Source organism: Phasianus colchicus, chromosome 3 (genome assembly GCF_987193195.1).
Source record: "Phasianus colchicus chromosome 3, bPhaCol1.hap1.1, whole genome shotgun sequence".
In the NCBI taxonomy this organism is placed as follows: Eukaryota; Metazoa; Chordata; class Aves; order Galliformes; family Phasianidae; genus Phasianus; species Phasianus colchicus.
In genome coordinates this window covers 75,182,225-75,207,859 of record NC_143438.1, presented here as the reverse complement: position 1 = coordinate 75,207,859, position 25,635 = coordinate 75,182,225, and the positions used below count along the sequence as shown (strand labels likewise).

Genomic DNA, 25,635 nt, shown 5'->3' with positions numbered 1-25,635 from the left:
AGCCAAAGAAAACACTGACCTTTGCAAGATTAAGATGTCATGATTTACTCCAGCAATAATTCTTGCAGTCAGTGACAGTACAGAAAGTGCAGGAGTTGATTCACTTGTACTAAAGCAACACTAAAAAGATCCCATCCCCACCGAGTGAAGGGTGTTGCCATTTGCTTATGACTCATCTCACATACTGTGTCCTAAAGATATGTTAGTGTAAGATAAACTGTGCACTATGCAGTATCTGCGTGGAGGCAAATACGAGCTGATGGCAAATGTTAGCCTTCCACACTAAGAATCAAACCTAAGTTAGCTGGAAGACAAACTGCCTTTATTGACATAAGAGATGTGCAGAATTCAAGCATCCTTTCCACAGTGTGAATTCTACTAAAACAAAGCCAAACCAAATTCATGTACCAGGCATCTGATTACCTTTTCACCACTTCTGTTTCTGGGCCAGCCCCTGTGGGCCATGGTTTTCTGCATCTAGTTAATAGTTAAGCAGGACATAGATGCATTCATCTTTCAAAAAGCTTTCAAAAATCATGAATATCCCTATGAACATTAACACTGAGGCTTAAAAGCAGAGTGTTTCAAAATACCACTATATTAAAAAAAAAACTGCACTGAGCCAAAGAGCTGACATCTGCTGGTCACCCTGGTTTGCTGTGTGTAGCAGCTGTAGTCCTCATGCAGCCCTAGAAAGAGATTCCTGAATGTTGCAGGAGCACTCACACGCCTGTCTCTGCTCAAGAAAAATTACAATTAAGACCAACTTCAACATTAAAAAAACCCAGGAATTCAACGTGTCACCATATTGCCTCCTATGTCTGTCACCTCACCTGATACAAAACCTCTTTTGAATGCCTATTTACTGTTTGACTTTCTAGGATACAGAACAGGACATTCCTCTCCTTGCCTGTGAGCTGTAGCCATCTTGTACAGGATTTCCCTCTCTGCTAGTTGACCACCAGCCTCCTGGTTGTTCCTTCCCAGACGTACAGCTTTAGGCTTCTCTCTACTGAACGTCACGCAGTTCCCGTCAGCCTATTTCTCCTCCACTGTGCTGAGGTCGCTGTGAATGGAAGCCATGGGGTCTGTCAGCCACTCCTCTCAGTTTTGTGTCATCAGAAAACTTGCTAAGAGTTCACTCTGCCCTATCATCCCATACTGGCACCAGTAAGGACCCGAGGGCACACCACTACTGGTACCCACCTGGATGGCCTTCATGCCATGGATTACATCACTCTGAGCCTGTCCCCTCACCTAGCTTGCACATTCTCACTGTCCAGTTTTCCCTGACAAACATCCATATTTCCTCCTCTTCCACCCAGTTCTCCACTTCTCTCCAGTCCAGGTGATCCTAGAACTCACTGAAGGTGTTGTTTTCTAATACAACTTCATTACTACATCCTATTTGTGAGTCTTCAAAAGCTAACCATCAACGTTTCAAGATTCTTATTAAAATTTTGGTGCATTGCTATTTTGGATACTTCTGCTGTGCAGCAGCTGTCCCTCCTTCTCAGATTTCAACTATTTCCAACCATGTAAATGGTAAAAATCCACATATGCCTGCTTTTCCTATTAGGCCACGAATCACCTGTTGTTACTTATTATAGTACAAATCAAATTTCCATACCACTCACATTCCAGAGAAGACCATGCTCTTCATTTCTTCCACAAATTCCTTTTTACCTTAATTTTAATCACTTGGCATGCTTCTCAGAGACGGAATGAAAGTTTTCCATTTTTATATGCTTTAAACCTTGTTCCATTTGCCACAATTATTTTAAGAACTGCAGAAATACATTAAACCAAATCAAGAGGAGATTTTCATTGTAGCATTTTCTTAGAATTTAAATCTAATACAGACCAACTCACTTCCCTGTACCCAAATTATCCTTCCTCACCACTAGGAAAGCCCAACAGTATCTGTTATTCCAAGGCTGCTCACTACCTTTTAATATTCTTCCCCTCCTCGCAAAAAAGAATCAACCATTGCAGCCCCAAATAACTCCAGCCCAGACACATCACTGAAAGGAAGTTCACAGCAGCCACTTCCCATCTCAGTGTTAAGTCAGTTTTAAAGGGCACTGCAGTTGTTATTATACATTTAGCAACTGAAATATGTAGTATGTTTATAGCAGGTGTGACAATTGGTACTAAAATAAACAACCCCTCTCTATATATACACTAAATGGCAGTCGTCACATGTATTGTATGGTAGGAAGGATGTCACAACAAGAAAAAAACAGCAAAGGCTATCCAATAATTCAAAGCCAGAAAGCAGTCCCAGGCTGCAAGCGATTGCAAAGAATGCAATAACTAAGATGATCAGAGGGCTGGAGCACCTCTCCTATGAGGAAAGGTTGAGGGGACTGGGATTGTTTAGCTTGGAGAAGAGAAGGCTCTGGGGAGACCTCATTGTGGCCTTCCAGTACTTGAAGGCAGCATATAAACAGGAAGGGGAATGGCTGTTTATGAGGGGGAATAGTGACAGGACAAGGGGGAAATGGTTTTAAACTGAGACAGGGGAGGTTTAGCTTAGATAGTAGGAGGAAGTTTTTCCACACAGAGGGTGGTGACACACTAGAACAGGTTGCCCAAGGAGGCTGTGGATGCCCCATCCCTGGAGGCATTCAAGGCCAGGCTGGATGTGGCTCTGGGCAGCCTGGTCTGATGGCTGGCGACCCTGCACATAGCAGGGGGGTTGAAACTTGATGATCATTGTGGTCCTTTTCAACCCAGGCTGTTCTATGATTCTAGAAATGCAAAATTACAAAAAAAAAAAAAATCACATTAGTATTGGTTGTTAGCATCCCATCTTACCTTCACTTGTGGAAGAACCATCTCAAATCCTGAGAGTCATGAAGATACAAATAAGACAAACATTCACACACAGGCCTGGTGAGCAGTCACCACACTTGCATGTTTCTGCCCAAAGTAAAAGAAATACCTACAACTCTTAACAGTATTTGTGTTTCAGCCAATGGCATTTTTGTACCAATGCAGGCAGGATGCAGCACTGGATTTAAGCCATAACACACTGTTTCAGTTCAGACACGGCCAACTGCAATTAGATGTTGTACAACAAAGTGACACATTTGCACAGGTCTGTTTATTTTTTCCTGTGTGCTTACAGTGCTTCGATTGTAATTTTACAACATTCAGAAAGCACAATTTCATACCAATCTTACATACTTTACATCACAGTTCAACAATGTTAACACGTGTATCTACTAAATCAAATGAACAAAATGGCCATAAACATTTACACTATTCTTCTGTAAACAATTTTTTTTTAATAAACAACGGGGAATGGAATTAACACAGATCACGTATGAAAGAGGAATGACCTTTCCCTTAAATAAATCACTCTGTTTATAAATATTTCAATTCTCTCAATATACATTTACAGACGTTTATTCAAAAGCAGATTACCTACACTTTCCTTTAAAAAGAAAATGTCTATAGATGGACCACTGCAGTTAAAATTCACCTAACATAAGAAGCAAGCATATGATTAGTAGAGTGTTAAAGGTATAACTTCAACCTCACTTCTGTTTGTTTACACCAACACAGGATTGTCACGTTTGGGAATTTTTACTTGAATTCCAGTAAATTGCAATCAATCTTGTAGTACACATACGGGTAATACTCCTGCTGGCTGAGGTTTAAGCCCGGAATATCCATAGTTGCCTGCAAATAAGTTTTGAAGCTGGTTAGATTCTTACAACTTGGGCTCCTATTCAGAAAATGATTTAAACATTCATATTTTTAGAAGACAATCAGACAGTCAAGACTTCAAGCTTAAACATTCACTTGAAAATGGAAAATCAGGTAACAAAAAGTTCTAACTTTGAGAAAATGAACCAACAATTTCCAGAATCTAAGTAGCTTTGCATCAATAATTCATATCCATTTCATTAGTAAACACACCACCACTAAAAGGAAGGTAAAGGACTCCAATTATGTTCTACTACCACTAAACTCAGCCAGCTTACACAAATAATGTTACAGGGTACTGATCCAAGAAGCTACATGAAGCTTAGCAACTCTCACTTCAATCATCTTACATTCCTGTCTCCACTAAATTGCCTTGAAATATTTTGGAAAAAATATTACAATAAATATAACTAAAAAATTTCTTTTGTAACTGAACTCAACATGTGATAATTTTTACTCAATTTTTAACTATGAAAAGCACTGCTTTTCAATATAAAATTAAAGTAGTACAATAAGTCTCCCAACAAACCAGTTTTAAACAGAATATAAAATATGAAAGTGGAACAGATGACTATCTGCACGACTTAGACTTCATTAGCAGAGAAGAACAATGACATGAACTTAAAAATACAAATTAGCAACTAAAGAAAAGATCATTTCAGTATTTTAAGGCCATTGTTAGCTTGGACAATGGACAATTTAAATATTTCTTTAAGGATCAAAAACAAGATAGGAAATGCATTCAAGTTTCTAAGCCTAATTTCAGATCAAAACTCTCTTTCAAGTCTTTGAGAATGTGAATATGTATCCAATATGCAAGACATCCTTCCATGGGTAGCAGGAAAGAATGCAGTAAGAAGTGAAACAGAACTTCTACACCGGACAGCTCTTCAAACACATTGGGTGCAACTTTACATACTATCTCCTTTGCAAAAACATAAGACAGAAGCTGCACTTTTATATGGAGACAGTTTTTTGTACCATGAAAAAAAATAAAAATGAAGAGATGTAGCTTTTTAAGAAGATAGTAAACTTTTTTTTTTTTTTGCTTAATCTAAGAGAAGCAATTACAAAAACACTTACATCAATGATAGCTGCAGCACTGCTGTCAAGATGTTTATACAAATCATACAAAACCTCCCTCAGTTTCTTCATTGTTTTCTTGTTAGGCTGAAGCAGCATTGCTTGGAAGTTTACCGGCAAACCATACCTGGAGAAGTTAAGCAAACAACTATGAAAGTGATGAAATAAGCTCTCTTCTACGAAATGTATTTTATATTGAGAAAGAATCCTACTGCTGATGAGGAAAGTCCGCTCATTTCTATTTCTGCAAAATCGCTCTGTTTGTATCACACATAGTAAGACATGAAGCAGAACTTCTTTCTTCAAGCTTAAAATAACAAATGTCTAAATCCTTTTAAAATCCAAGTGCTTTACAAAATTCTCAAAACATTACCTGAAGTTTTGAACACTTCCATTAATTTACTAGCAAGACTTTCCTTACACCACTAGGTGGAGCATCCAGTTTCTATTCCACCCACCTTTCTAGATGTGCAGAAATATCTGCCAATACTCAAACTAAGTCAAACTGTCTTCTTTAAGATCGTCTTCAAAATAAGCCTGCAGCAGCTATGAAAAACAAATCAGACTGCAAGTTTGCAAGATTGCAAGGCCTTCTCTGAAGGCATCCTTAACAACAACTCTTAGCAAAACCAACTTAAAAACACCTTTTGGTTTTCTGACTAAGTTCTTTCCATTCTGAAAAAAACCCAGGTCTGTTTAAACTACTACAGCAATGTCAACTCATTAGCTATGCTTCTGGATGGCTATGAAAAAAACAAAGAAATCTTACATATAAAATACTGAACAAGAACTGCTGTGTACTAGCACACATTTGAAGATGTCAAACTGCACTGCTACTCAAAGCCTCAAAACTTTTTATTCTGAACTATCTACATTACTCACTTAAACACAAGCTATAGTAAGCTCTTTTTACAAGCAGCTCAATTAAGCAAGCTAAAAAACACAGCAGAAATACCTTACTACAACGGACAGACAACTCCCCTAAAGCACTGAAGGAATGAGATGGAAGTTATCTACCACAAATGCTCCACACCTGGCAACAAGAGCTATGCCAACAGTTGTTCTTGCTGCCCTACTCCACTGTTCCCCACTTTGTGGAAGAGTGGCATTAACAAAACTCAAGCAAGTGAAGCAAAGCTAGATGTACTTTTCTTCCTAGAATTTTCTGTTCAGGCCTGTCTCATTACCTTAGAACAGATTCAACAAAAACTCGGAGTGCTTTCACATGAATCCATGCAATGAAAGCTTCACTGAAATTAACTTTCAGCCATCGTACCAGAGGCCCCTGTAAAAGGGAAAAAAATCCTCAGAAAAAGTTTCAGACGACTAAGCACATTTAAGCAGATACTCAACGTTTGTAGTGTGACAGACGAATTAAAGATAGTTTGCTATTGACATAATGGCTCAAAGGTGATTTTGCACAAAGCAAAGATAAATGTAACAAGACTTGTTGTCTCTTCAGTACATCATCCCACTTGTCATGGTCCAACTGTATAAAGGACCATTTTAATAATATCTGATTATTTCATTCAAATGTTTGCCAATTTTCAGATTTCACATATTTTTAGCTGCAATACCAACACTTGGTTCAGCACTTATCCCCAAGAAGATTAACCGGGTGGCAGGCTGACTGTGATGTGTCATCCCTGCAATGCTCTCTCAGAATCACAAGCTCGTGAAATTGCTATGTAGCAATAACAAGTCCTAGACATTTTAGGTTTCTGTAATGACTACCCTGCACAGACTTACAAACTGTTTCTTCTTGTCGGTTGACAGTCTATTCATTTCTTCTTTATCAGCTTTCATCTCTTCCTCATTATACTGGAAGTCACGGACCAGAAATCTGCATTTGGAAGTGAATAAAATCAGAAGTAGCTATCCAGAGATGCTTCAAAGCACAAGAGAACACACAAAAATAAGACTCACTTGTATTCTCTGGCTTTATGCTTGAAGTCATCCACTGCCTTCCTGAACAAGGTGACATTACAAAGGTAACTGTCCTGATCCTCAAAGAGTACACTACACAGAAAAATAAAGTTAGAATTAAGGTTCAAGTCATTAAAGACCTGAAATACAATGGTTTAAGTTGTACTTTATTGCTACTTAGGCAGGAACATAATTGTAAATAGTCACATGGGATGAGTTCCCAAATTAAACACTCTCTATAGAAAGTAACAAAAGCTTTAGCGACCACTATTAATTATTTCCTTTGTAAAGAGTGACACTTTACCACACAGAAACACATCATACATGCCTAGGGATTGGTTCAAATTAAAATCATTTTACTTGAAAAGGAACTAGATTTGACTTAATGCTGAAGAGTTTAGACTACAGAATTCTTAAACACATGTTCTAAAGAAGAAGGGAATAAGGAAGCTGGTGTTAATAAGAGTTTTTTAAAGAAGATGCCCAGATTTACTATTTTATACTTTCACAGAATCATAGAGGTTGGAATGGACATCAAGAGATCATCGAGTCCAATGCCCCTGCTGAAGAGTACCCTTACAACAGATCACACAGACAGGTAACCAGATGGGTCTTGAATATCTCCATAGAACGAGACTCCACAACCTCTCTGGGCAGCCTGTTCCAACACTCTTACCATAAAGTTCTTCTGCATGTTTGTATGGAACTTCTTATGTTCAAGTTTGACGTCACTGCTCCTTGTCCTACTACCACGTACCACTGAGAAGAGCCTGGCCTCATCCGTTTGTCTCCCACCTCTCTTCAGAGATTTATAAACATTTATCAGATTCCCTCTCAGTCTTCTTTTCCCCAGGCTGAACAGACTCAGGTCCCTCTGCCTTTCTTTACATGGGAGATGCTCCAGGTCCTTTATCATCCTCGCGGCCCTCTACTGGACTCCTCCTAGAACATCTCTGTCTTTTTGAACTGGGGAACCCTGAAATAAACACAGTAGTCTAAATGTGGCCTCATCAGGGCGGAGTGGAAGGGGAGGATCACCTCTCTTGACCTGCTGGCCACGCTCCTTTTAATGTGTCCCTAGGTACCACTGGCATTCTTGGCCACAAGGGCACACTGCTGCCTCATAGTCAACCTGTTGTCAACAATAACAATCAGGTCCTTTTCAACAGAGCTCCTCTCCAGCAGGTCGGCCCATAACCTGTATTGGTGCATACAGTTATTCCTTCAGAGGTGCAAGACTCTACACTTGTTCTTATTCAACCTCATCAGGTTCCTCCCTGCTGCAAAGGACCTGGGGGGTACTGATGGATGGAAAGCTGGACATGAGCAAGCAACGTGCCCTTGCAGCCCAGAAAGTCAACCATATCCCTGGATGGCACCCAAAGCAGCACAGCCAGCAGGTCGAGGGAGGTGATCCTGCCTCTCTACTCTGCATTGGTGAGACCTCACCTGGAGTACTGCATCCAGATGTGGAGCCCTCAGTACAGGAGAGGCATAGACTTGTTGGGATGCGTCCAGAGGAGGGTTACAAAGATGATCTAAAGGATGGAACACCTCTCTGGGCAGGCTGAAAGAGCTGGGGCTGTTCATCCCAAAGAAGACCCAAGTTGAGCTGATAGCAGCATTTCAGTATCTAAAGGGGAGCTATAGGAAAGAAGGAGACTGGGCGACAGGACCATTGCCACAAGGGTCTGTAGTGACAGAACAAGGGGAAATGGCTTCAAGCTTAAAGAGGGGAGATACAGTTGGAAATAAGGAAAAAGTCTTTTACACTGAGGATGGTGAGGCACTAGAACAGGTTGCCCAGAGATGTGGATGCCACACCCCTGATGACTTTCAAGACCAGGCTGGACCAAACTCTGAGTAACATTACCTATCTGTAGGTGTCCCTGCTTCTTGCAGATGACCTTAAAAGGTCCCTTCTAACTCTAAGCATTCTACCAACTCTCCAGTCTGTCCAAGTCAATATAATAATGCTTATTTTGAGAGTTCGCTTTGATAAAAAAGTTTGAGGAAATTGTTCTTCATTGTTGTACTGTCTTCAATACAAGCATTACACAATGATTTAACCTCTTCTCAATACATCTCTAGGTGATGGCTTCCCATAATTACTTCAGAATCATCAGCAGATTTCCTACTAGGCTGACATTGATCCAACCCAAACGTGAAGTTTGGCTGAGCAAGTTCAGATTTTTTTTAACTGGCACAGAGCTGGTAATATCAGATTTGCCTGATCAAAACCCAAATCTGTCAATTCAAATTAACACAGCAATGCTTCCTCCTACAATTTGACTGTATTTTTGATATGGTAATAAGGTTATGAAAGTTGCTTAACAACATCAACCCAATCCTGGCCTTAGTTTTTTCCATTACACACAACAGTCTAGCAGTGGGGACCCTCACTAGCACACAAGAAGTGACTTATTTGTATGCACAGTGGATCAAAGTCTACACCTCTGGTTCTTGATTTTTTTAGCAGTTTTCAAAGTGTATCAAAATATGCCTGAGCTGAACTAGATTAACTCACCCTTCCCACATAAGTGAGGAGTTTGATAGCTCATTAACCCTATAAGGAGACAGATTTTTAAAAATTTTTCTTCAACCACACCAAGCCTGATTGACTCAGAGCAAGCTGCATAGCTAGACATTTTTGACAAGTTTTAGACTAACCGAAGTCACTACAGATAAAGATCACCATGTAAAATACAAGCACATGAGATTTCATACTGATGACTTACTTGCTGGAACGTGGAACAACCATCTCTGCTAACGTTTCATATTGCTTAACCCAGTCATTATAATTTACCCTAGAAAATACACAGGTTATGATTATTATTGTAGAAAAAATCCAGATGGAAAAAGTTTTTCAAAATGAATTTAATCATTACATCTTCCAACTCAGCTGTAGGCTGTCAGAAATACACAACAGTTTTACCCTTACAATTCTTACAACTATTGCTAAATAAGCTACACTGAAAAAAGTGAGAAATATATTTTCCCTTCAGTTTTTGTATAAATTGACAAGCATATGACTGTTTTAAAATCAAGGAACAATGAAATCAATCATCCTTCAGCATAAATCTCAGAGGATCAAATGGACTTAACTGTCGAGGTTTATCAAACTTTGTTCACAACTCTGTTCTTCTGAGCTAAAGGGAATCCTCCTTCTGCAATTACAGATCACTGCAACTGCCTAAAATACTCTGGAGAATTTGGACATCTCTGCCTTTCTGTAGCTCTGCCTTTTAACACCAAAAACAAGTCAAAGGTAAAAGAAAAATAACCAACAAGGTAAACCAACTAACAGTTCTCTGCAAAACCACTGGACCTGTTTTGCTGTTGAAGTTTCACAAGTGAGAGACTACTTGTGTGTTCATGTGATGAACAGCCTTACATGCTGTCTTTACAAGTTAGAAACTCTCCTTGTTCCCAGCTCCAGGAAAACAGTCTAGTGCTGCAAAGAAAAAGAACTGCCTGTCCAGAGCACAGCTATTTTCTCGTTTCACAAGTTTTAAAGATATATGTATTACCACTTTGCCTCGGATAAAGGGCTAATTTTTTTTTCCTGTTATTTCAGATCTATTGTCAATTTGGATTAGGAACAACCTGTTCCCAGAAAACCTTAGACACTATATAAGTCTTTACCAATGCAATCCTGTTTTATTTACTAAGTACAAAAGCAATGTCCTACCTACCTGAAAGAGTGCAGAGTAAAGTTGCAAAGAGTTTACTTGGTTCATTAAGTTGTGAAAGCCAGCATAGAGTTAATCTGGATAATTCAATCATTAAGCCACCTTACAGAAAAGAACTCATGTTTTTACTCTGCAATTATTATTTTCATTAGGATACCTTCCACAGCATGATGTCAGATAAGAAACAGAAGAAGTACAATCTTCAGTTTCTTAAAACAAAATCATGAGAACCCAGCATTCCTATGAACAATGGAATATATGCACATGGGCTCATTTGCTATAGGCATCCAAATGTTTTCATAAGTAGATCCAGGAAGATACAAAGCAATTTCAGACATCCTCTCTTACAGTGTAATAGAGCTGGGATAGAGTGGGATCTATTGCTTGATTAAAATTTATTATTTTCTTCTGCTCTTCAGTTAAACAAACTTACTTTGGTACAATCACTAATAACGTGACCAAATATTCTGAATCAAGTACAAAGTCCTCTTTCTTGACAATATCAGCAAGACTTCTGGTTAGCAAGCTTCCCCTGTAGAGAAATAAAGACAACCACAGTAAATGCACGTTTGAAAACTGAGCTGGTATTCACAATAGTTTCTAGTGTCTGGTAGTATACACATTTTTCAAAAATATTTCACTTAAGCATTCATTAGTAGCAGAACAAACCAAAAGTTCCTATATGAACATTATGGCTTACTGTCTGAAGTCACTGGAAGTTTTTTTTGTTTCTTTGTTTTTTGGTTTTGTTTTTTTTTTTTTTTTTTTTTAGATCAGTAGCTCCACTGCTGTGTGGCATTTCTACATTCCAAACACGTCACAGACTTAGGAAGCCAAATTCTCTTTTAAAGAGGGATTTAAAACCACAAGAACCATTAATTCTCTATGAAATTTGTTATATGGGGCTTCAGAGTTAGAACTAAGCTACTGCAGACCTACACTCAGAACCTCAGTGAAAATTTAAAGCAGTGGCATATTGCCCTATTCACTAAGGAATAAGAACCTACACAGATATTATGAGACTTAGCTGACAAATTACTATGGCTCAAGAAGGCATTTATAGCTCACTCATAAAACAATCATTAACACTAATGACAGAGCTAAGTCAAATTAATCTACCATACTTAGACAGAAGTACTGTATCTTCACTGTATTTGAATAATCACATGTACCTGACAGGGCAGCATGCAGCTCTTTTTATTGCACTCTTACTTGCATTTATGAAACACCTGTCCCTCTGCTTGTTAATTTTGATGGAAGAAACCCAGTGACATTGAGATGCTTACAGCAAGAACTGGATTAAGGGGAAAGTCTTCTTTGTTTAGCTAGACATCAATACAGCGGTGTAACACACCACTTTAACAGCAAATTTCTCCCAAAGGCATCAGTAATTTATACACGCGTTTGGATTATTTCACAAGCACTGTCAATCACAAGTGAGCTGTTACCAGCAAGTCAGCTGGTAATAAATATTGTCCTGTGACATCCATTGTTCAAGATTGACAAACGCCTCAAAAACACATTAAGCTTAGAGCCACAACCTCTTCACATATCAGCAACGAACAACAGATACGACTTACGCATTCTTTCTTTCCAAATTCTGAAGGTTCCCTTTTAGGTTATTGTATGCCGAGGCTCTTGCTTTAAGATCATTGTCAATCTGGTTTACTCCCTTAAAGATTAAATTAAAAAGTGACTCAGAGACTGATTTAAAAAAAAAAAAACAATTTCTGAATTTCAAAACATAGATCTTTTATCTGCCAGAAAGAGCTTGATGAAAAAACACACAAGATAAAACGCTTATTTCTCTAGGACTTAACAAGCTTCACTTGAAACTCAGGATATTTTCAGTTATAATATCTATGAAAGAAAATGAGCCAACAGTAAGAATTACACATCCTCTTCTGGGTTAGTGGTGTCAACTGGACATGCTACTGCACCCAGCTGATCAGTACTCCACCCACTTACTGTGTTACCACTCTCAAGCTCAGCAGACAGAGCATTTAAGATCACCTTCACACAGTAACACAAGCTTACTGGCAAATGCTGAGCATCATTTCCTTCCTCTGCTTCCTCTATTCTTACACTTTTCTCCCGTTAGAGTTTTAATGACATGAATGACAGTACAGTCTTATAAGCAGGAAAGCAAGAATTAAGTAACACAAAGCACTACTGCTTCACATCACCTACAACTTAAGAGACTATATCTGCTCAATGCATGTTTTTACTTGTACTTCTCTTTGAGAAGGACAGCCTTGTTTATTCAAAAAGATAGAGCATCAACAAAATGTTTCACATACCTGACTCCCAGTGGCCATTACTACTTACGGCTTTATATGTTACCACATTTTCCCCCAATCATTTATTTCCCATTTTCCATATTTTTCAAAGAAATATACAATAATCATATCATCACTTCCCTTCATGAATTTCTATGCTGCAATTTTATATATTGGCATTGGCTTACAGACATAAAGGAAAGCCTGTTTTACAGATATTTTCTACGTTTAATAAGAGCTTATATACTTTGGAATGCCTGAAGCTGCCCAGGTCCAGCTTCAGGGTAGACAGATGAACGGTATTTCAGACAAACCCAGTTTACTTCAAACATTTGTCTAAGCAAATACTAGTGACCCAGTCGGGTAATCTGGCAGCAAGCTGTGGAACAAAACAAATTAAGCGGTGAGTAGTTTGTAAGCATCCAGTCATACTTCAATCAGCACCTACCCTACGCAGTAAAATATTTCAAGTTTGCTTAGTGAAGTCGGATAACTGTAAGAACTTGGAGAAGTACTGCTTTGGCTTCATACCACTGCCTACTCCCTCCTCCACTCCCTCCAGCACAGTACATAGGAACAAGCATATGAGAAGTGCTAGGGGCATGTATCTGAACACAAAGCTAAGAGCCTCTCCTTTCATTTGCACCCAGACTGTTGACAAAACATCTGCCTGCATGCAGCACTTCAGCATACTACAAACAGCACTTCAGCTTGGGGACTCAAACTTCATTTGTACAAAATAAGTCTCTTAAAAGTATGTCACTTTGTTCTATAGCAACCTTGTTTATGGTAACACAGGTTCACTCATCTGTACCAAGAAGAAGCTGTTGAAAGCATCGACACCCTGGCAGTTTCATTCAGCAACAGGTGAACAGCTCGCACCTCTGCAGATATACAGCAATGCTTTAGACAAAATACTCTGAAATAAGAGTGTTTAATAATAATAAGAGATAAGAGAGTTTGCTCTCATATCAGTCTTTATAGTTACTCAGATCCTTTGACTGATGTCACCTTTAATCAAGTATGAGGAACATTCTGGCAGCCATCAAAGCACATCTCTTTGTCACAACTTTTTCATACCAGAAGAAACAGCACTAACATGTTTACAGCAAGAAGCCAGCATTAGGAAAAAAGCATGAGATATTATGAAGCAGGTGCATTTGGATATCTTCCCAGACTGGCAGCCTCCCACTTTCACTTTTCAACAATCAGAACTTTCAAGAACTGTTGAAATGCACATTGCTTAATGACAAATCAAAAACAGCTGATACCAAACTTGTTTATGAAGCAGATCCATTCATTATCTTACAGTTGTCCATCCTTTAACCGCTCTCAGTTGTAAAGTCAGTAGTCTTTTAAAAGAAAACTTGCACTGACTGGAGTTTACCATAAATAAGAATCAGTTTTGCTTCCTTCTGAACTACCAGAAAAAGCAGAGCTGCAACCTCAATGTTGCAGTGGGACTCCTGAAAATACACTTGAGCGTAACACTGGAAGAGTCACATTTCGAACTTTGTCTTGCTGTAAGAATTCATAGAATCACAGAATATCCAGGGTTGGAAGGGACCTCAAGGATCATGAAGCTCCAACCCCCCTTCACATGCAGGGCCATTTAATACTAGACCAGGCTGCCCAGGGCCCCATCCAACCTGACCTTCAACACCTCCAGGGACGGGGCATCCACAACCTCTCTGGGCAGCCTGTTCCAGTACCTCACCACTCTCAGTAAAGAACGAGAAAGTTCATGAATGTCACTGCAAATAAGAAAGGAAGACTCACGGTACTGCTATAGCAGTTATCAAGGAGTATTAAGAAAATCATTCAGAGAAAAAGCAACCTAAAGATGCTGATTTCAGGCTGAACTCTAACAGATGAGCAGATGTTTTTCTCTGCATTCACTGTACAGCGTAATAACTCAGTGAGGTGCTTAAACTAGAGGGTGAAGAAAACAAGAGAGTTATATTTGAAGTCCAGGTTCTGGAGCCCAGCTTTGTTGCAAGCAGATAATTTATCTATCAAACTCTAGGACACAGAAAAATATGTACTGAATCCTTGATAATATGCCAACAAACGGTATCATCCCTTCAAGTTCGTTGTCAACAACGAGTTCTTTACCACAACATGTAAGTTCCAAAATTTAGAGAAAATTCAGTTCAAGTCTCTCTTTATTTAATAATTCAGTAGCTTTCACTTGTATTCCATGGCCAAACTAAAGGTAAGTAACTTCAAGAACCACTTTCTTGATAAAAGCTGTAGAAAATGCTTCATCCCATCTTATGTTCCCCCTACTCCTCTTTTACCACACTTCTCTTCTCCTGAGTTGAACTTCATACCTGTTCTCTCAAGTACCTGCTAAGGTATGAAAATGAAACACTCCACTGCTTGTAAAGAAGCAAGCACTCAGGTTCTTCAATAGTATCACATTCTAAATGTGTGGGATATTTTAATATGTAAATCTTAAAGTCATAATTCAGTCCTTATTCCCACAACATAACACCACACTGCAGATGTTTTCCAGGAATCATTACTGAACATAATTTCAGGTGTAAATTCAGAATGCAGCGATAGCCACAAAGAATATATCAAAGGTAAAGTGTTAATAACGATGACTGAGAATGTAACTAAGACTTTATAGTCTCGGCAAAAATTTTAAATAGTTTCAGGAAAGAAACTTGCAAATGGAATCTGCAGTCAGTGCACAGCATCAGTTTGCCAGAACTGACATGCAACTCCTCCCAGTTCTTGTATCCATGTATCCAACACCAAAGACTCTCTCAAAGGTATCCTGAGCAGCTGCTGCACTTTTATTCTTGGTTACGTATCTTACTGATGCAAATATCTCCAGAGCTGTTTGAAAATCACAAAACACAGAAAAGAAGCTGGAAAAGCTCAGAAGATATTTAAAGCAAGAATAGCTCACACAGAACTCTTTCACCACTCTAATGCAGTAACTTGGTACTCAAGATCTTATTATCCATGCTCACAACAAGTATAAATGAAATCTGTAACATTATGAACACTTTATCAGCATGAAGAGAGAGAAAGAAAACAACCACAACGAGATGAGCTTTCCTTACATTGAAGACTTAGTTTTCCCCTCACAGCTGGGCACCATAGCTTCCAGAAAGTAAATAAATACTGTGATTTCAGTGTTAATAGCTCACAATGTTTGATAACATCAGACAAGTGTAAAGCTAGTACAGCAAAAATTAGACAGCAAGTGAAATAGTTTGCTAGCTATTTGTTAAATTCATTTTCTTAGGAAATAAAACCAGCAGAGACAGCTTGTGGCCTTCAGTGAGCATAGTCTCCAGTTTCTGTCCCCATCCTGAATTACTTCTTTGGTTACTACAACACTAAGCACTATTACAGGTTTGCTACTACTCTCAAAGTTAAACGAAGCTGGCAAACTAGAAACAAGCTCTGAGCATCACATTGTGCATAAAATAACAAAAGGTCAATTAAGTTTTATAAAACAAATGATCTTACCTTTGCAATGATTTCTGAAATATTCTTCAATGATTGCTTTATCGGATATTTGGCCATATCCCACTGGAACCTTGTTATATATGTGACCAAGTCAACTAAAGCGATAAAGAAGGACTTTAAGACAGACAATAGTGTCTACAATGATCAGCAACCTTTACATTCCTTCAGAGACTAGTGATGACAGCCCCAAAGGATCAAAGGGCCTCGGAATGTGAATATTTCATATGCAGATCTATAATTACTTGCCCTTTTGAATCCTATCATTTCTACCACGGCAAACGACTCACAGGAAAACTTACTTCCATGCCTAAACTAGGCTTTCAGACCATCAAAGAGAAGCAGCAGTAAATATGTTTCTGGATCACCTCCTTCCCTCCCACTCCTTTTACAATGCACATGTTATTGTTAACACTTTACCTCCATTAGCCAGAAGATTTTCCTGAACTTTATCTTTACTGTCTTCTAAAACATCAGCCATATACTGGGCCACCTTTTTCACAACACTGAAAAACGAAAGATTAAGCTATAAATAGAGGGAAAAAATTGCCATTTTGATAAACACTGTTCTGAGAACTCACCTGAAATTGCCTGGGAAAAGAATTAGGAGACTGGATCAAAACAAAGTGTTAACTGTTTTACGTATAAGCTTTCCAAGAGCAAAAATTGTGCTCAGTATCACAAATACATGTCAGAATTCTTTAAAAATCCTTTTCTAGTGTTGCAATTCATCAGTTCTCAACAAGGTGACATTACTTTCTGCTACTCTCCATAAGTCTGTAATTTCAAAATCCTACCTCCTCTCTCATAATAGATTGTGAGGTAGAAGACATAACTAATAAAAATTGAACACAAGGCAACTGAGACAAGATACCAAAGATAACTGAAGAAGTACAGAGAAATTCCAGCCCTAAGCCTTATGAAATCTGAGGCACAAGAACTGCTTTCTCCACTAGAAAATAGTTCACTATTACTGACACATGCCATGCTGGCAACAACTGAGTACTCTAACATAACTACTTAATAATTCTCTCCTTGAAACAGAAGATGGCTCCACAAATTCTGGCTATGTAAATTTTTGTTACATTTGCTCAAAATCACTTTCAAAGGACCATTAATTTCTTCAAAATGTACAGTTTTAAGACGTAATGTTGTTTAATCATCTCTGCAGGTTAGGAACCTTCCTGAAGCCTGTAAACAGCATTCTATTATACTAGAAGAACACATTTTATTCCATTTCACTGTCATTTCCTGCAGCCGTCAGGTTCAATTCTTAACAGTTCTCCAGGATCTGGCAACGTACAGCACTATTACAGGGAGAACCATCCTTCATCCATACATCGTGTCCCATTATCCACAAGAAGTTTGGATTCTTCCATCCCTCCTCCCTGCCTCAAGTACAGATACTAGAAGAAAAAGCATCTTCCATGGGGAGTCAACAAACTAAGTTTCAGTAAGCTAAGAAGATCAACATGAAAACAAAAAAGATGAAAACAATCCATGCATCATTATGGATTGGTAAAGTGTCAATACTGCTCTAATATTTTGCATGTTAGTAAAAATAAAATGTTACCTCTCCACAAATGCATCCAGCTTAGCCAGTTCATCTGACAGACCAACCAAAACATCCAGCGTGCCAACCTAAAAGGAAAGATCACAATGTGTTAGCACCTGTATGAAAGCCTGAAAAGATAAAAACCAGATGACAATAAAAGCCAAATCTCCTCAACAGGCAGCTTTGCAGAACTACATAAAATACAGTACTCCAATATTTCAGACTTGTTAATCTAAGAAAGGTAAGCAGAAGAAAGTGTGGCTAAGATATCCCTAAAGTTTAGCAGCACTAGATCTAATCGCTCTAGCCTGGCACATTGTTCCAGCATTCTAGCCTTGCAAAGCATATTAAACCAACTTTTATATTATGAATTGGCTGCATTTTCCATATTAGCATTTTATTTACTACTTTAGATCAAGTCTGAAATTTCTGTAATTGGATATCTTTGTGCTAGAAGCAACCAGAACTTCAAACATGCAGAAGATTCAATAGTTCTGTAGCAGTCTGGCCAACAAGAATCTAAGACTTTCTGTATCCAGAGTAATGAAATATTTTTAGATTGTCTACAAGCTTTTACTTTCTTCCCAAACCTCATACAATAATCTAGAGAAATAGATATACCTTTTAGGGTCAGGGATGACTATTTTAGACTGAGTATAATTTAAGCATGAAGATTACAGCACAGTAGTTAAGTATTCCATGATTTAGTTTATCCTTACACAAATCTCAAACGGGTTTAAGATACAAAAAAAAAAAGACAACACTGTAATGCTCAAGTTTAACAGCCAAATAGAGATTTTGATTTGAGTTGGTCACATTATAAGAGTTTCTTTGGATTGCTTCAAGCACTGACACATTTATTCATTCTGTTCAATGAAAATAGGAGCTATCTCCAAAAAGATGACTCTCAAACTCCAAAATTTCAGTTACTCGCTTATGTTTCTTGCTAGACTATTATTATGCAGAAATCAAATCTTCCATCTAGTGATGATGATAGTATCTTTTTTTCAATTTAGTATCTTTATTCCATTCATAGATTTGACTACTCATCTTGGCCCAATTCTTGTTTTCTTCAGCCTTGAAGCAGAAAAGGAAACAACTACTTAAGCAATGTCATAAAATCTTTCCCAGACTCGCCTTCTTCTGAGCTACAGACAAGAATAAGGAAGCTAATGTCTTGAGTACTCATTTACGGGACACAGGATAAATAAGTCCTTGAGTAATATGGCTGCTGTTCAGTGGAGACTGCTTCCAATAACAAGCATTCACTAAAGGATGTCACTTCTAACATGCTTTTACTAGATACACAGAAGCCAGATTATGTCCCACTGTACATAAAGTATATTCTCAGAAGGGGCAGAAGCAGAATAATTTTAGTTCATAGGAAATGCAAGAGGAGAAATGAAAACAAATGTTAATAGCCGTAATGGCCACAAGTTTTTAGCATTAACTCTTCTAAATACCATTGGCAGCTGATAAGTTAGATGTCATCCTGACTCACCTCCCAAGGCACCTTACCTCCTCTGGGGAGGAGACTGACATCTGCCAAAGGCCCTCATCATTCCTCTACTAATACATATTCTGAAATAACTCAGGATGGTCTAAAAGCGAACGTTAACCTGGCAAATGGAAGATTCTCTTAAAAGAGGCAGTAAAGCACTGGGTGCTCTGGGCCCATTCCCTAGTGGAGACAGAATGAAACATCACCCCACTTGAAACATTTTGTATACAGATACATAGGGGTGACATTTTTCCCCTTCATTTCTGCTAGTCTTACAGTTCTAAGAAGTTAAACTGAGCTTACCATTCTTTTTGTTCAAGAAGCACTCAGGTGTTAGGTAGACCTTTTATTTAATACACTGTCTTCCTACCCTTTCTCATCCCTGCTAATAGTAGTTAACCAAGAGAAACATGCTTTTAGAGGAACAATTATCTTTCCTTCTTGCAGAAATAGTTGAAAAAGTGTTCTTCCTCTTCTCTGTAACACACTGGCAGGTCACGCTGGAACTCACGCTCAGCTGGAGGTAATCACTACTCTACCTGAAGAATGCTACTTCTGAACATAAAGATAGCAGCTGTGTTTCCCCTATTTTAAATCGACCCATTTCATCGCATCTCAGTCAGAAAAGACAACTCAGAAGTGAAAAAAATAAAATCAAAGAAAACTCAACTAAACACTCAAATCACAGGTCTCCATTTGCACCTTAATTTCCAAAGTTAATTTTCTTCTCTGGCTAACTGCTGGCAGTATGAGATCAAGACTGCTTTTCCTGGAAAAACACTGTATTCTCTGAAAGAACAGCTTGCTGAGCATTTAAAACTTACAGAGTGAAGAATTTTCATCTTAGACTTCCAGATAAAAAGATAATCAATTGTCTAAATTAATTTTTTGGATCCACTCATGCTCCAAGAGACATCAGCCATTTATTTTTCTATAAAGGTTCCAAGTATTCATCACCTACAGTTTTAGAAAAAAAAGCAAACAAACTATGAAACAAATGTACTTCCTGTATGTGATGGGGAGCTTACTTACCTTCAGGTCTGGAATATTGAATTTGGAATTAGTAGAGAGATTGTTATTTTTTGTAGTTGCTGCATGTAGTTTCTCCCATGTCTGCTGACAGGTTTTTTCCCCAGGAGCTGAAATCAGCCAAAACTCAGTCATCTTTGTGTCTCTATCGTGATGCTTCTGCTTCTGAAGACAGAGTCAAGATGCTGGCAGGAAAAAATGAGAGGTTTGGGAGAGAAAGAATATCTGCCATTAGTTCCAGATTTAAAGCTCTGCCTGAAGAAAAACCTCTTGTTTCATGTAACCGTAGTGCAGCCCTACCCACCAGATAAGATTCTACTGACATTATTCACCTGGTTCCATATTCTTTTCCTGTCTTACAGAAATTCTTTTACTGTCTTGCACATTTGCACAGTTGCAGTCTTTTTAAACCGCCCAACCCACGCATTAAAGACTGAGTTTGCAACATTAACATCTGCAACTCCTACAAAAGATCACATGCAATCTAACTGAAAATAGACCCAGTAACCCAGTGAGCTGGGGCACCTCAGTCTGGAGAAGAGAAGGCTCTGAGGAGACCTTATAGCCGCCCTTCCAGTACGTGAAGGGTGGCTGCAGGAAAGCTGGGGAGGCACTGTATAAGGGTGTGTAGCAACAGGATGAGGGGAAATGGCTGCAAACTGGAAGAGGGCAGATTTAGACTAGATATTAGGAAGAAATTCTTTACTGTGAGGGCGGTGAGACACTGGAACAGGCTGCCAAGAGAGGCTGTGAATGTCCCCTCCTGGAGGCGCTCAAGGCCAGACTGCACGGGGCTGTGAGCAACCTGGTCTGATGGGAGGTGTCCCTGCCTACAGCAGGGAGTTGGAACTAGATGATCTTAAAGGTCCCTTCCAGCCCAAATCATTCTGTGATTCTATGAACATATTACCCTATAATGTGGACACTCATTTCAACATGAAGGAGAGCTCTTTTACCCTTGGTACCCCTGCTCTCATCACGCACCTTCAATAAGATCACACTAATACTATTCAAGACAGTACATGTATTAAACACAAATTATCTTAAGGGGATTGTTTAGGGAAACACTAACTGTACTAATGAGCTTCCACGGGAGGTCTACAATCAACACTTTGGAATGGGAGAAAATTTTTTCTTATTTTGATCACTTAGATGCATTATCTTGCCTAACACACGCCAAACTTAGTGAATACATGGCACTTTACTTATCCTCATGCTTCAATGAACACTGACCCTATAAAAAACACCATCGAGTTTACAGTCAACTTCATCCAACAAGGAAACATCATTGCAGCTTACACGTGCACTCAAGTGTTTAAACTTTAGATTGGCTTTTGTTGGGAGTTGGCTACACCAGGACTTGAAGAAGCTTTGGAACGAATAAATAAGAGGATAAATAAGAGGAACTAGTTCAAATGGCAGCAGCAGCAAAGCACTTGTAGAAGGCAGAAGAGCCGTAACACAGAAGCCCAAGGCTTTTGTTCAGCAAAACAGATGGAATACTGCATTCTCAAGTTTTCCACTAAAAATAAATAGATCTTAAGGAAAATGTTTAGTTTCCACAGATCACATCACCTAAGGAAACAGTTACATGTTCACCATGAGTCTGTCTCACTCATCATGTTATAGACTGAAAAAGAAAAACACTTCACTGTCAAAAATCTAGGTGATTTTTTTTCTGGGAAGAGATGTTAACAGATCCATTGCAAAGAATGATTTCTTCAATTAGCTTTTCAGCCTTTTAAAGATGGTCTTCAAAGATAAACCATTTCAATTTTAAATCAAGACAAGTCTACTACAAAGTTAAAAACAACTTCATAATTCTTTAATACCTGAAGGGAAAATGAATTGATCTTGACTACTGAGTTGAACAGCTGTGGCAAGAGGAGCAGCTGTGGAGCAGCTATAGCTCCCAGTAACCACAGAGCTGGGTAATGCTTCTCCCTTCCACTGTTCTCTGCATGACTGCCATTCCTGAAGCACCGCTCCACTTCTAACAGCCTGTTCCCCATCCCAGCCACCTCAGCAGAGCAGAGGATTATCTGACGTGGGTGAAAGACTGACAGCTTGGCACTATTCCAGTCAGTTACACAGACTAGTCTGAACAATGGGGCTTTTTTATGGGGCCAGAAATACTTCCAAATAAACACAAGGCAGAGAAGCTTCACAGAATTTTACGTGCTTGCTCCCATGTTTGTGCAATGTAAGGAAGATGGAATTTGCAATCAGAACTAGGGAACAACAAACAAGAACTGGAAAAAGGAGAAGTGCTGCTACACTTAAAGAGCACCAGAGAATAAAGCAGGAAATACCAAGTGCTCAGATCATGCAAGCATGTAGACAGCTTTTTTTTTTTTTTTTTTAAGTAAATTATTATTTTACTCCTTAGAACTGCAAATAATGGCGCATATATGTATACACGCATGTATAATTACATATATAAAACCTTCCTTGAGATCCACTGCTGTAGTGAATTTATTCTCTCTTTAGGTCAACTGGAGTCTGCTAACTGGAAGCCCTGAGATCATTCCGGGCAAAATTTACCAAACTTGTCTGCTTTCATGTTTTGGAACAACAATCTCAGGGAAAAGCCGAGGATCCAGCAAGTACAAAACTGAGAAAGAGCAATAAGAGCTGATGAGAACTTTAACTTACAACTCGTACCTCCATGACTGGCACTGCTCTGTGACATACCACCACAGAGTGCAAGCTCTCATAGTACTGTCTCACCTAATTACTGTCAGCTATTTTTTGCTATTCCTATTATTTCCAAGGCACACCCATAAAAAGCAGAAACATTTATAAACAGATAACTGCATTCCTAAATGGAACTGTCCACCACACAAATGTATCAGCTTAGAGCACTCAATGCACCAACACATTTAATCAAACTTTCAAGTCTTCTTGACACCGTTAATTCAGTACTACAGCCACTGTGATTCGAAGCAAGTAGGAATCACGGTCCTAATTCTACTGAGTACGGATAAAACTACTTGTCAAGAAATGGAAGACTTTTTGAGATGTCACTGTACCTTCTGGACAACTCAGCAAGAAGTGTTTGCTATACAGCTGGGGAAAAAAAAGTCTTAATAACTCATTAAGTCAGGAACATAAGAAAGTTTATTCAAAAATTTCTCTATAGACCACAATGAACCAAAGCTCAGAAGCTGGAGTTAAATAGAAGTTCTGAGAACAGGTTCTGGAGTTCCAGCTTTTTCACACAATGTCTTGGGATGGAAGAGATCTTAAAGTCCATCCAGTTCCAGCTCCCTGGTGTTGCCAGTCCCCAACTCAGGCTGCCCAGGGCCCCATCCAACCTAGCCTTGAACACCTTCAGGCATGGGGCATCCACAACTTCTCTGGACAGCTGTGCCAGCGTCTCATCTCCCTCTGAGTAAAAAATTTCTCCTAACATCTAAAGTAAATCTCCCCTCTCTTAGTTTACACACAGCACTGAGCTGTGACAGCAATTCTTACAATACTGCAGGTCACGAAATTCCTACTCCCATACTGATCAACTGGAGCGCCGGTATCTTAAAAGTTCACAAAAATAAAATAACTCTATCTTGCAAGATCAGTAACACTGACCTGACCGCACCTTGCCTAGCACTCACAAAGAATGCAGTTCACACTTGTAAGGCCATAACACCATAAATCCATGAGAACACACTTCTCTCAGTTCAGATTCACAGCACTCTGTGAATTCCTCGATGCCTTCACCTAACCATGCCTGCAGCAGGACTCTGACGGGTAATAAAGCCTTCCATATGCCACTGTAAAGAGGTCCAGGTAACATAACCACGCTGCCAGGATGCTCTGCCTGTCAAATAAGCACAGCGCATCTCTAAAATACTCTTGAAGTACTACTTTTCCCTTGAGTTTTCTTCCAGAGTATCAGCTTTGAACCCCAGCTGCTTCAGTAGCTGACATCAGCTAGATATGGCATTGTTAATGTTTCTCACGTTGCTACTTGTAATTGAGATTGCTTAATTTCTGTTCGGAATGGATTTCCAATAAAAGCGGCTCCAACGTCGGCAACAAAGCCCCCGAACGCACACCTCAACGACGGGAACACACGCGGCCATGTCAGAACAGAATTCGCGCTGCGTTTCTCAAGAACGACGCTGGAGAGGGAAGCGAAGGCACCGTATTTCCCGTTCGGCGCAGGCCTCCCCCAGAAGCGCTCAGGCCGCCCGGCAGCCCCGAGCCCCGCCGCGTCGCTTCTCCGCGCCCGTTCCCACAACTCACGGCCGACGCCCGGCGCGCGGCCCTCAGCGCCGAGCACCGCAGGCGGGAGCCGCGGCGGCACGGGAAGGCTCCGAGCCGCGGCCCCTCGGTGCGGAGCGGCACAGGCAGGGGCCGCCCCACGGCCGCCCGTCCCGAAGCCCGGGCACGCAGAGCCTGCGGCCGGCTTCGGGGGCGGGAGCCGCAAGCGCAACCGCCGCCGGCAGGCAGGCAGGCAGGCAGGCAGGCCGCGGAGCCGCGGGCCCGGCCGGCTGCCGTCCTCCCCGCTGGGCCCGGCCGCGGCTTCGGAGGCCGGAGGAAGACGGCGGCGACCCCGCTCGGGCCCGGCCGCGGCCTCCTTCCCAGCCGCCCCGCGCGGCGCTCACCCGTCACTGCTCCATCCCCCGCCGCGCGCCGCAGCCGCGCGCCGCCCGCACAACCACCGCCTCGTCACGTGAGCCGCCGGGTCAGCTGATCTCGCCGCAGCGTCGGTCACGAGACGGCGGAGCGGGGAGGGGCGTGGAGCTGGAGCCGCGGGTTCGAAACCCGGCGTGGCACAGTGCGGGCGTGCGGTGGGATGGCTGGAGAGTGGGTGGGTATTGCTGGGTATGTAGGTTGCTCCAAAAGTCGTGCCTCCTATTTATTTCCACTAAAACTGTAGCAAAAAGCACAGTAAATTCTCAGCTACAAAACACTGTATTTTACACAACCACCACTACTAGCTAGGCATTTTCACTGGCAGTGAAGAGGAGCTTACATGCTGTGCTTGTAAACATCTGCACCAGCAGAGGTGATCCGCTGTTGCTGTCGCCACTGCTGAAATACAGCACCCACCGCCTCACTGTGCTCACGTCCACTGTTTGGTCTCCATAAACGTTCAGCAAGCATCAGTAAATGTCACTGGGTGCCATTTTTCCTGCATGGAGGAATTCAGTAGTATGCCTTTGTTTCATACACACTTCCATGTCAGACGCCATTTTGGCAGATTGTCCCTCTGCTGCCATCTGTCACACAGCAACAACATCTAACAGAATATTGGCAGGAAGGTTCAGCCTCTACTGCCATAACACCAACACAAGCCTCTGACATTGTGGGCTGACATAATAAAAGAGGAGGCACTACTTTCAGAGCAGCGCTCTTGTA

The 25,635-nt window shown here is 40.2% G+C and overlaps 1 protein-coding gene across 4 annotated transcripts; it reads right to left on the bottom strand.

Moving 5' to 3' along the window:
* Nucleotides 1–3,090: 3,090 nt before the first annotated feature.
* ATP6V1C1 (ATPase H+ transporting V1 subunit C1) lies at nt 3,091–25,026 on the bottom strand. 4 transcript variants are annotated; one of them, XM_031591108.2, is made up of 13 exons: nt 24,879–25,026; nt 20,272–20,453; nt 17,757–17,824; nt 16,604–16,689; nt 16,187–16,281; nt 11,999–12,090; nt 10,852–10,950; nt 9,465–9,533; nt 6,727–6,819; nt 6,550–6,643; nt 5,988–6,085; nt 4,801–4,927; nt 3,091–3,690 (listed from the first exon to the last, which is right to left on the bottom strand). In XM_031591108.2, exons 2-13 carry the CDS (start codon nt 20,401–20,403, stop codon nt 3,595–3,597), a joined length of 1,149 nt encoding a protein of 382 aa, XP_031446968.1. In that variant the 5' UTR covers nt 20,404–20,453; nt 24,879–25,026; the 3' UTR covers nt 3,091–3,594. The 4 variants fall into 4 exon arrangements, with proteins under 4 accessions (XP_031446968.1, XP_089993986.1, XP_031446969.1 ...); XM_090137860.1 differs by lacking the exon at nt 24,879–25,026 and adding an exon at nt 24,517–24,620; XM_031591109.2 differs by lacking the exon at nt 24,879–25,026 and adding an exon at nt 24,327–24,491.
* Nucleotides 25,027–25,635: the final 609 nt, after the last annotated feature.